The sequence below is a fragment of the Cyrtonyx montezumae genome, unplaced genomic scaffold (assembly GCF_038088225.1).
Source record: "Cyrtonyx montezumae isolate F1298 unplaced genomic scaffold, pur_monq_1.0 scaffold_1, whole genome shotgun sequence".
NCBI classification, from domain to species: domain Eukaryota; kingdom Metazoa; phylum Chordata; class Aves; order Galliformes; family Odontophoridae; genus Cyrtonyx; species Cyrtonyx montezumae.
In genome coordinates this window covers 7,178,088-7,190,409 of record NW_027071825.1, presented here as the reverse complement: position 1 = coordinate 7,190,409, position 12,322 = coordinate 7,178,088, and the positions used below count along the sequence as shown (strand labels likewise).

The 12,322-nt window shown below is 43.3% G+C and overlaps 1 protein-coding gene across 1 annotated transcript in view; it reads right to left on the bottom strand.

Annotated features, from left to right (window-relative positions):
- Positions 1-8,725: 8,725 nt before the first annotated feature.
- The window catches only part of SPATA6 (spermatogenesis associated 6), a 35,256-nt gene continuing 31,659 nt past the window's right edge, over positions 8,726-12,322 (bottom strand). The window contains exon 13 of the mRNA XM_065739195.1: positions 8,726-9,432. Coding sequence (XP_065595267.1) covers positions 9,258-9,432 — 175 coding nt within the window. The 3' untranslated portion in view covers positions 8,726-9,257. The remainder of the gene's footprint in view (positions 9,433-12,322) is intronic.

The following is a 12,322-nucleotide window of genomic DNA, read 5'->3' as shown; positions in this document are numbered from 1 at the left end:
GCAGCTCCACCCCCTCCATCCCAGCCTTGTTCATCTCCTCGTGGGTCGCACGGAATGAGCACACCCGTGGGGTGAGGGGACTTCCAGCACCACCCCCAGGAGATGTGTGTGGGGAGGCAGAGCTCGGCCGTGCCACAGCCACGGGCAGGCGGCCACGGCTCCGTGCTGCCCTCGGGAGCATCCTGTCAGCACCACAGAGCACAGCAGCCTCGCTCCTCACCGTGCTGACGGATTGCAATATCCTAACGGGAACGCATCCCTTTCAGGGCTGTAACCAATATACAAGTCCATTGGCAGCAGATGTTATTAACGATGCCAATACATATTTTCTTATTAATCTTCCAGACTAGGCTCGTGTCTATCTGCAAATGATTATCATTCATTTTCCTGACAAATCTATCAAGATCATTTATTACTGTTCGGCAAAGGATCTTCTTTTATACAAAGATTAATAACATTGCATTTTATCTGGCCGACTGAGCCAAAGGAAATGAAATTAACAATGAACCCTACAAACATGTCATCACTTTAATTTACCAGAAAATATTTTAAAATGTTATTTAAAAGAATATATGCTACGGTAGGCACAGTTTATTACGAAGGAATGAAATGAAATGCCATACATACATTTCAGCAGGATGGAGAGTGTTAGTAAGCAGGGCTCTGTGTTGTCTCTGGTTCCTTGCACTCATTCTCTGGGCCAGAGGAAGCAGGGGCATGCAGGTGAACCACAGCTGGAAGTCACTTCTAGGCTGTGTGGTGCTACCCAGGATCTTCAGCTGATCCCTGCGGGCAGCATTTCTCTCCTGTATTCCTATGGGAGGAAATGCATCGGGGTAAAACGCACAGGAGTCTGAGGGAGGGGTGGACACGGGCAGGTATGGAGGACTGTCCTGGTCACTACTACAAAAACAAACACACCTGTGAGAGTATGTGGCAGTGCTTCTTTTCTTCTGCTTTTTTCCCCCTTGTGTAGGGTTATTCCCTTCCTTACATCAGAGCAAATAAAAATGAATGATAACTAGATACCAAAGAACATAGCAGATTTTGCCTACTTTTAGTGCAAGCAATAATGCAAAAGCTTAATGTCCCAGTTGCTTTTCATTGCTTTGTTTGTATCACGAATCTCAACGTGTAGCCCAGCTCTGGTGCAGCTCCCACCACTGCAGAGCGTTCCCCAAGTTCCCAGCACTGGGCTGGGGCATCCCAGGCAATGGGATCCCACAAACACCTCAGCTCATGTGTCCATTTCCCACACGCCAGCGCTTCCAACACCGGCATAGCACTCCTCTCCCTCTCTGGGTGGGGAGAGGAAAAGATCGCTTAAAATCATTTTGGATTACGTAGTCAAGAAGCATTTCTCCAGCAAAAACAAAAAAACAACGTCTTACCTTCAGCGCATTCATCTTGTCACACCAGACACAGGGGCAGAAGCAACGTTTTAAACACCAGACAAAAGAGAACAACCCTGCTACCCTCAAGCTTTAGCAGCTTCAAAATGCTGACGTATCGGCAAGAGGATTTCTGAGCGTGCATTCGTGCATCTCCCAGAAGCAGCACAACCTCACATGTGAAACTGGCCGGCATCAAACCGAACGTTTCAGCGCTTTGTGACAAAGCCTTCCTGATTCTTTTGAAGTATTAAAAAAGCCATCAATGCTGCGTAAGCCTGAATACAATTTTAACACGTGAGGAAAGCATTTTCTCTGCCATTTCCCAAGTGTACCCCCTAGCCCCCAAAGCCGTGCAGTTTTTTTCCTCCTTTCCCTCACCCAATGAGTTTTGAAACCCCTTGAGTAGGAAAATGATTCTGCCCTGGAACAGCCCCATACTGGGCACTCTTCAGAGACTTATAAAGACTTGAAGACATTCAAGTGCAGCAGGGCAACCAGCAGCTCTTCAATTCCCAACCAAAAAATCGCACAGAATGCCTTCCCTGCCCCCATGTCTAAGTTTCCAGCACCTCTGTCTATTCATCTCCATCACAGTAGATGGGAGATGCTATTTCAGCAGGTGCCATCTGGTCAAAGGCTGGCACTGAGGTAGCAGTGTGCCACTCGGGCGCAGCCCAAGGTGTCAGAAGCAAGAACTGAACTATCACGCGGCGCAACATTACTGATAAGCTGTCCAAGCAAGACCAGATGGCACTGCCGTGCCAAGGACAACAAGCAGAGATATTAAGATGTCAGAGTGCAAACCAAGTCAGTGTGAGCTGCTAAGTTCGTGCCATTTGTGTGCACAATTTCTGCAAAAGAAGCTGTGCAGAAGCACAGAGCAGAAATGCTCCCAGAGAGGGCACGTGAACAACACCTCAGGAGCCCCAGGATGTCACACTGCCACACGCAGCACCCAACTCCTGCTCCATGGGACTACTGCTGGGCTGGGCCAACAGCACTCAGCACTGACCTGGTGATAGTTGGGGCAATTCCTCCAGCTGCTTTCTGCTTTTTTGTTGCACCCACTCCAAACAGGAATGCAGCGCAGAACATTGAGCCGTGACTCGTTCCTGTAGCCTCCACAAAAGAAGCATTCCATTTAATATGTGAGGCTTATAACCAACTCACGCAGTGCAATAGTTCACATCAGTTTGAAGGAAAAACATTCTGCTGGAAGCGCAGGCAAGTAGCAGTGTCAATTTTTCATTAACCTACAGCCACTGTCTCTGCAGACTTCCAGCTCTAAGTAAGATTACTGTTATAATTTCTTCTAGTCCTGGAGGGAAGGGGAAAAAACTTCACCAAACTTTTAAGGTCATTAAAAACAAAACAAAACTACTTTTAAATTGGAGGTAGTTTCAGTTTACTTTCATATTCCTAAATTAAATCTTAGCTTCAGCTTCGCATCACAGCAGAAATGTCAGTTGCTTTGTTTCGATGTCTTCCACGAAAGCAGTTCCGGCTCCAACACGAGCTGAATGCCAAGTAAATAGATTTTCCCGGGGAACAAAGGCAGCTTTTCTGTTTGTTTTAAACATATGTAAATAAGAGTCCCAGGAGTGGAGCTGCCTGTCACTTCCGCCAGGTTTGCTCTCCTGCCACCCCGCAGCCCTTCGGCCTCAGACCTCAGCAAAGGGGGAATGGTTTAACACACGTTCCTTCCTTTTGCTCAGTGAGTTTTGTTCTTTTTTCCCCCCTCTGTCTTGATTTTTAAGCTCTAGTTACAGAAGAGAACTGCAGAAATACTTTGGCCCTCTGTCACAGTCACCGCAGCGGTGCTGAAAAGCATTTGGCAGATAAGATCAGCATCTGACAATGTATGACTGCTATCAATAAGCAGTCGGGGCTGTGCTCCTACGTACCGGTGTTGTATTAAAGACTGATGGCACCTACTGGCTTATGGTGGGCAGGGAGGAAACAGAAATAGATCGGTGAGAAAAAGGGCTTAAAATAAAATAAAATACAAAAAAGCAACTCCGCAAGGGCACCATCAGCCTCAGGATCTCTGCCTTTTCTGTATGTGGCAGCTAAACAGGCCGGACTGATTTCCCACAAAGTCAGGAGACAGAAAGGAGGTGCACAATCCCTTCATGTACCCATCTGCTATTACTCACGTTTGTTTAAATGTAATGCTAACAGATCAAGGCAAAATTAAGGGAGCTTACAATGCCTGTCACCGCCAAATGGCTCGGGTTGTATCTTAGTCTCCAGCACTCATTCTGGGTGTAAGGCGGGCGAGCACTGAGGGCTGCGTCACTTTGAAGGCCGCGCATAAGCCGCCATTAAGGAAAATCCCCAAGTACACAAGAGGCCTCCGTTCCGATTGGCCACGTTGCCCTAACTTATTGATCATTCAAATCACTCCGGTATTATTCAGTGTTTTCTTCTCCCTGCTTTTTTCATCTCTTGACAAGTTTACAAAGACGAGAATGGAGCGGAGCTTAGCTGCCTTACGTGCAATATGCTGCCTACGCGGACGCCAGAGGAGCTAAATGAAGCCCAGAACATATGGCGCTCTGCTGACAGAGCTCAGAAAGCGGTTCTGCATGAGCAACGAGGAACATCTTGAAACGCACAAGACATATGTGTTTTAGGAGGAAGATTGAAGTGTTTCATAATAAAAGAGGACAAAGTGAAATACAAGCGCTGTATAAAATTTTAATTAAAAACTGGTTTTACCCCTCAACGTGAGTATACAATATGCTCCGCAGATGGATTTCATATTTAAGTATTATCCGAACCAAAAACGTAAATGAGACAAATAAAGCCTTCAAAAAATGGCACAGAGGCTGAAATATATGTAAACACTAGATGGCTGTGGTGAAAACAAGGCAGACAGGGAAAGGAACCTCTCAGCAAATGTTCACTGGTGGAGCTCTGAATGAGACAGTTCACGCAACTACAGTCACAGTAACACCACACAACACTGCAGCAGAAAGTCAAGCCAGGGCAACGATACAAATAAAGAAGCATCAGAACTCAGCTGTGTGAGCGGTGCTTCTGTTACTTCACCTATTTATGTTGTTGTGTAGACTGGAAAGCTATGGCACACAAGTGCAGGAAGCGTGGAAAGCCATTCCCCAGCACGCTCCCAGATCCCACCCCTGCCCCGTCCCACGCTGTTACACCAATATTTGGCCAAATCAGCTTTCATAAGGAGTAGGAAGTCCTCATGAGCCAAAGGGGACCGTGATGGGCAACAGCAAACACCCTGAGGATGTGAGAAGGCGATTAATGCCCAGAGCTGCATGGAAACAAACACAAAAACAGCACAATCTCCGCATTGATCAAGCAAGGAGAAGGATTGCAGCTCCTCCACGTTGTCATCCAGACAAATTATCACTGCACTTCAGAGAATTTTCTCTCTGAAGACAAATACAAGGAACAAATCACATGTCTTTGGCAAGCCAACGTTGTTAACAGAAGGAGCTACAGTCCGAGTTTTTAAGGGTCTTGGCTGATGATGCTTTCGATTCCATGAGCAAACAGCAGAAACCAAGAACAGCACCTGGGTTTGTGCTTAAGATTCCCTTTTCTGTTACAGGGTGGGCTATTAGATGCTGTTATCACTTCCCACAACATTAGTTTATGGAAACTCGAGGGAACTGGGTAGAGACCGGTCCTCTGTTGCAATCAGAGGCCATCACCAAAACCAGACACCATTCTTATCACTGAGGTAGCTCATTAATATAAGCCACAGAAACGCTGTTCTCCCTTAGATCCGATTGCTTTCACTGCAGCCAAGCAGTGAAGAAGCGAAGTTCCACTGATTTAAGGGTTTCCTAAATTTCTTGCCTCCCAAAAACATCTTGATACATTGTCAGCATCCTGATAATAATCACCTTGTAACAGAGAAGTAATTAGCTTAATGGCTGTTTCTTCTATGACCCAGAGATTCCACGTTACAAGATTCATACAATCAAGTAGCCACTGCTAAAAAGATAAGAATTTTGCTGCCCAGCTCAGTGTTCCAGAAAATACTTTTCAGTTTAAAGATCAGGAAGATCAGCACTACGTAACAGGCTGTGCCTCGCACCACACAACCCTTCCCATTGCTGAGTTGCACACAACACTGCAAGCCCTTACTTCTTGGGGAGGGGATGAACACAACATGAAAGACGTTAACAGTGCTGGTTTGCGTCCCTTGAAGTATGAGTTGTGAGTACGGTGAGTCTCGATCACTCAAGAGACATAAACCGTGTAGGATGCCCACTGTGGGAAGATCTGCAGTAAAGATCTGTAGTGAAACACTGCCTTCTTCAACAGTCTTCTTTTAAATATATAAGGTTTCTACCTTGATAAGTTTAAGACTTGCTTAATAACGCTCTGATTAAAATACAATAAATCTGAGAACTTTAGAATAAGGCCTCTTTAGTAACCTGAGGATGAGATGGGAATTTTCAGCCAGGCTTCCACAAGAACATTTCAGTAACATTCAATTCAGGATCCCAAAGCACTTTATAGTCATTTAATTAAGCTTCAGTAGAGCACAAACTTCCCATTTTCCAGCTGAGGTAATGAAAGGGAGTTTAGCACAGACTATTTAATACTGAGCAGAGCTAAAACGTCTGTTATTTTATACCCAGAAATAGGTTCCCAACCCCAACAGGTAGATTTCTCTCCATTCTGGCAGCCTACTAAGTAACAGTAAAGTTCAAACATGATGCACGAACTAAATAACAGCACTCATCTTCCAAGCCTCTTCAGATCTGGGATACAAACACTGCCACCCAACTACCTCATAAGACTGTTCCTTACTTTGCCTCTTGTTTCCAGTGGACCAACTTAAGCTTCCCTGCATCTTGTTGAAAGCCCTGATGAGGCAAATCATTAATAAGTTGGATATTTTTGCATTTAACCCACAGCAGGTCAGTGACTAAGTGATTTCCAGAGCAACTGCCACTCAGCAAAGAATTTGGCATTCCACTCAATGAGTACACAAACTATACACCTAGTGAGCCATCTCAAGTTCTTTGTAGGAAAGGGAGCAAGCTGGAAGAAGACTCTGATTTATTAAAATGAAAGTGATTAAAATATTACACTGATTAGACTGCATACTGCAAGCAACATGGGATGCTGAAAAACGTTTGGCGATAATACTTGTGGGTTATAATAGCTTGGGGAGGGCAAGAGAAAGAGATAGTCTGTACAAAAAACCCCACTAATTCTCTCTTAATCTAGCCCATTATTTCTAGATTTGAGTAGGCAGCTTTCCTTTAGGAGGTAAAACGATGGAGGTGGAACGATGCCATCCCACTGTCACCAACAGACCACTTTGTGGATGGCAAAAGATAAGGAATGAGCATAGAAAATGCTATTTAAAGCTCCACTCAGGAACCTAGAAATTTGCATTTGATAGAAGGGATTTAAATTGTATTAGAAGGCAAGGTGCACGAAACAATTACAGTTTATTACTATGTTGGTTCGCTGCCTGAACCTATACTTATCGCATACTGCAGTAGCAAAGGAGCAGCAGTGCTCAGTGCACTCGAGCTGCATGCATATTAATTGGAGGGTTAGCCGAGCAAACAGAGAAGGGGCCAAAAGCTTTTAAAAAACAAGTGGCTTGCAGATTTTATGGACAGATAGAGTACTTTGGGTCTGAAGTCACATTTCATAGAAAAGCTTTCCGTTAACCAGTCTGGATTTCCAGCACAGCGCTTGGAAGAGAACTGTATGCAGTATCACAGCATATAAGCTGTGGAATGACTCTGACCCAAGAGAGAAACACATATCCTGCAGCAGCTGATGCACAGAGACGTACACACCACCTCTCTCTGCAGCTGGAGCAGGGCCAGCAACACTCTGAGCTGATCTGCTTCACTTGTTACGCTGCATACAAAGGCTTCAGTGAGAATGTTCACACTGGTCAGAATTCAGCACGCAGTGCTTTTTGTTTCTCCCATCTAGTTTTAGCCCACGAGGAAAAACTGTAAGTTGTCATTTTACCGTATGCTGTGATTCTTCAGTTCGGTCCTCTGGATCCCTCCAAAACCTTATCTTGGTTTTTCACAGTGGCCTCCAACCTCTCTCATTCCCTGCTTGTGCCTTGAGCTTATTTTTCCATGAGCAACATGACAGAATCCCCTCCTTTCTGGAGTGGTCATGGGAACATAATAAAGATTGAATACCAAGTACTGGTAACACAATACACCAAGGTCATGCATGGCTTAGGTAAGTTTTACTTCTCCTGTCTGAAACAAGAAAGAAAGAAAGAAAAATAGAGCATGCTAGTTCTTCACAGAGTGCCTCAACAGTTCCCTGGTTGCACAGCTAATGCCCTTTGAAAGCACTAATGTGTTAAATGGCAGCAGGGACAGGAAGTGATCAGTGTTAATCCACTTCAACTTGCTTAACTGTTACAAGGAATAGACAGGTATGTGTGGAAGATGCTACCTCTGAGAGTCCCCTTTCCTGCAGCAGAAGCTCGCAGCCTTTCAGTGCGCTTTCCCAACAGCATAATTGCTCACCAACTGCTTTCTCAAATCAATTATGTTGTCTCAGCATTAAAGGACGGAAGGCAGAGTAGACCAACTTTTTGTTTATCTAGGCGTGCTGGCAGGTAACAGTCATATGTTCTGCCATCTGTACTGCAAGCTTTATCTTTTATCCAATCGTAACAGGTAAAATGGCATTGGTAGAAGTGAATCTGTTCACTTAGTTAGGGAAGGAGCCAGAATACGCATGTGTTCCCCACCCCCTCATTCTAAAAGGAAGCAGGAGATGGACACTCTTGCCCTTTTAAAGCATTCAGTTTTTCAATAGATGGGCAACTTGCCCTGGCTTGCTAATGTGGGATCTGTTCAATGCAAGGCTGAAAAGGTTCCATCCCTCGGGATAGCATTGAACTGCTGATGAACATTTGGTGGCCTTTAGCAGAAAGGATGTGATTTCTGCCAACAGGATCCCAGCAGGCTGGGAAGAACGGGCTCCAAACGAGGTGGGATTGTGATGCAGGAACTTCAGAAGGCCTGTACTGGGTATATGAGCTTGCTGACTACCTCGCTCCAGTTTTTTCCCCCCTCCTCACTCCTTTCTCGTTTGTATTTTTAAAAACTACAGGTATATTTGCAAATGTCAGAACTGCATTCAAGAAAACCTGGAAACTTTCAAACACACAATATGTGAAGAAACCCTTACTTGTAAGACAGACTGCTGGTTTGGGTGGGTTTCTTTTAAAATTTGACATTATTTGACAATTCCTTGACTAAAGGTGCTTGAAACCTCTTTGAAAGCATGCCTGTGGGTCACTGTTGGAGTCTTCCTTCTGCCTTTCTCAGAAACAAACAATCCAAAGCTGATTTTCTAGAAAACGATTCAAATTCCCTCTTTCCCAGAGCAGACTATTCCTATCAACACTCACACTTGCTCTCTCCTTTAGATACCCTCTCTGAACACTAGGACTTACTGTTTCTTACATTACTCTATAGATTTAATTATTTAAATCATAATTGACTGCGGCTGAAAGCTGACCCACGTCAGGCAGGAATGTCCTGCAGACATATTAGTCTTGAAAATGACTATCCTCTGAGAGCCTCAAAGGAGCAACACCATCCTCATAAACTGTGGAGGGCCTTAGGGCTTTTTTTTTTTTTGCTGTTTGTTAAGTCCTTTTGTTTAAATTTGGAGCAGAAGCATTGGGGTGCTGCTAATACCATTCATTTAGCAACCCAGGCCAAAACTCCATTTCCCCAAAATCCTGCCCAGCCATAGTTACACCTTAAAAATAGAGTACAAATATTTGTCACATAGAAAAAAAAGTTTTGTTAAGAAATATCAACGTCGTGTACTGTGCATTTTCAGCTGAATTGCTAGCAGGAGTTATGCTTTTTGCTCTGAAATAGTGCCAGAAGCTTTTTGGTACATGTTTCTATATATTTTCTGAAGACTGTCTTCAAAGATTGCTCTGCGAGGCTTCCCTTTGTATACAGCTGCACGGTTAGACCAGAATTCACCATCATCCAAGTGAACAGTGATGTTCTGCTGCACTGGTGAACTATCAACAGAAAAAAAAAAGAAAAAAAAGAAAAAAAGATCAAATTGAGATAAATGAGAGGAATCAGAAGTACAAAGCCAGCAGAAATCCAAGTGTAAAGCTGCTAACTACAGGTTACCTTTCACAGATTGAGACAAAATCTGCACTGCAGCTACTTCTCGTCAATGGGAGCCCACCCCACATTATTCAGCCAGTCTCCCCTACCTGACCACGTGCACTTGGTAATACCTCCCAAAGAGAAAGAATTAATTCTCAAAGAGCATGCAGTCATTTTGCTGCATTTTGATAGTCAGTGTGACTAGGCACTGAGCCTGTGCAAGAGCAACAGTCGGATTTCTGTGTCCTTTGAAGGTCAAAATGTAACCACAAGCAGCTATTTCAATACGAAGACAATCTATCAGGGGTATATTAAATTACTGTGGTTGCAGCAGTAAAGTATTCTATCGGAAGCATCTTGGATTAAGCATTCTACCAAATACATTATGACATAATGACAATCAAGCATTCCTTCCCCACCCCATCTTATTTGTCTCCACTTCAATACCAAATGCAGTCTGTTTACTTAGAGAAATTATTTCCCTTATCTATGAAATAAAATTTATTCTCTGAGAATCATTACAAAACACTGACAAATTCAAAGCATGTATATCTAAACTTCACGACTGTGTCTTCTCTTGAGACTTTTGAAACAAAGGATCATGTTATATAATGAAATGAGCCATTTTCCTATAATAAAGCATGAAACAAGTAGATGAAAAATCATCAGCAGAAAATAACTACTGAGGTGATATTTGTCACATCTGCTCAGATATTTAGGCACTTATGACACAATTAGGACTGAGTTATCTTCAGCCTTTCAATAATGTTCTCAATCTGGGAAAAGAAATGGGAAATGGTGACCACCTTCACTTGGGAAATGGCTAACACATCACAGGGAAGTTTCCCATTGTGTTAGATAAGTGCCATTTATCAATCTACTATGGTAGAACCAATCCTCAAAACTTCGTACTCAAGTTTGTACCAGTAAGCATATATGATGAAACTGGAAGACTGCTTGTGTCAAAGGACACAAATGCTTGTAGCTAGCTGCATTAAATCACAAGGTTTTCAATTGAAGATAGGAAAATGTGAGCCAAGAAGAGAAAGATCAGTGGTCGGAGTTTTTTAAATTCATGAGCTTCTGTTCTCCCATGGAAAACAAAAGAAGTATTACACTGATACCAACCTATACCTCATTAAAAAAGATTTCTATAAGGCTGCAATATTAAAGGAGGAGAAAGGTCAGCTTCCACTTTTTCAGAAAAAGCCTGAACATTTTAGAGTCAGCCAACAGCATGAAGAAAATTTAAACCTACTCATCATCCTGGAGAGGGTGATCTGCTCTCCACAGTTTGGAAGCAATGAAACCAACCTACCAAACGGTAAAATCAATAGCAAAGTTATATTGGTCTATGTTAAATGTAGACAAGCCAATGCTCTGGACACCCATCAACAACTGAACTTTTACCCTCTCCTTTCCCCAGTCTGGGTCACCTCAGTTCTGACACAGAACTCTCAGACCAACAAATAAGAACAAAACTTGCAACTATACAATAAACAGCTTTAGCATCATTTTCCTTGGAGTCCATCTCCTGTAGTCAGCTTTGTACTTTCATTTTCATCTACTGAAAGCTTAATCTACAGAGAGACACTCAAAATCCAACCAATTTAACTGCAGTATAAGAAAGCCTCAAAGAACAATAGCAACTTCCACAAATTCCTCATTCTGCTTCTTACAAAGAACTGAAAGCGGGCACGCTTTAGCTTTGTTTTTGTCCTTGCACACCAGATGCTCAGCACTAGTGTAGACACAGATAGAGCCCACCTAGAGAAGAGTCCGTCCTCTGTCTTGACTAGAAACTGACTGACAACCTGAGCTAAACAATCTGGTAATTACACTCACAAATCATATTAACAGCAGGATTTCTGCACGCAACTCCCTGCTCTGAAATACCTGTCAGATGCTTTTCTTCCGTCATACATCTCCTTTAAGAGTCCCAGAAGTTCCTTTCTGAGTGAATCATATACTAAATATTTCACAAAACATGGACCTCTTCCCTGCTCTCAGTGGTTCTGAATCACCTGCTTTACTGCCAACATTTGGTTGACAGTACCGTGTCCTTCTGTGAACTCTGTCTCCATCCTTGCATCCTGTTTACGAGCACTGTGTTGAATGCTCAGCAATCAGACTGTCCTGAGCCCTTTTATGTCTCACCCTTCAGCAAATGGGATTAGTGCTGCTGGCCTCTAAACCCAAGGAATGGTCTTTTACCAAGTTGAGTGCCACATTTCATAACCCATCACTTGATTCTCCAGTATTAGGATTTGTTCTTTTTTTGTTTTCATAGTCTGCAGTCTCAGCATCCATCTCAAACTCCCAAAGCTGCCTTGGAACAAAAACTCGCACTTTCAGAAACACATCCTACACAATTTAATTGCGACAGCTCTCTGCACAACGGATAAGGAGGCAAATAGGCTACAGGCAGAAAACAAGAGTGAGCTCAGGTACAGAAACACTGACAACCTCTGTAGCAACTCCACATCCCCGTGGAAGTCCAAGACTGACTGGATCCCTTGCATGGAAGAAGCTGAGAAGCCAACAAGTAAACGAACATTTCAGAGCACACTAATCACAGTTCACTGTGATCTGCACATTGAGCTAACCCTCTATTCCATGAAATACAGAGATGATCTGGGAGGCCTATCTTAAAAAAAATGTGCACTACAATTAATTATAAAAGTAAAATCTCTTTTCTGTTTTTTCTTTTTTTCCCTCAAGTGCAAGCTCTCTCAGATTTAGCACCACAGTTCCAGGAGTTTTGTCTAACATAAAGAAAACCAGAAAATCCAT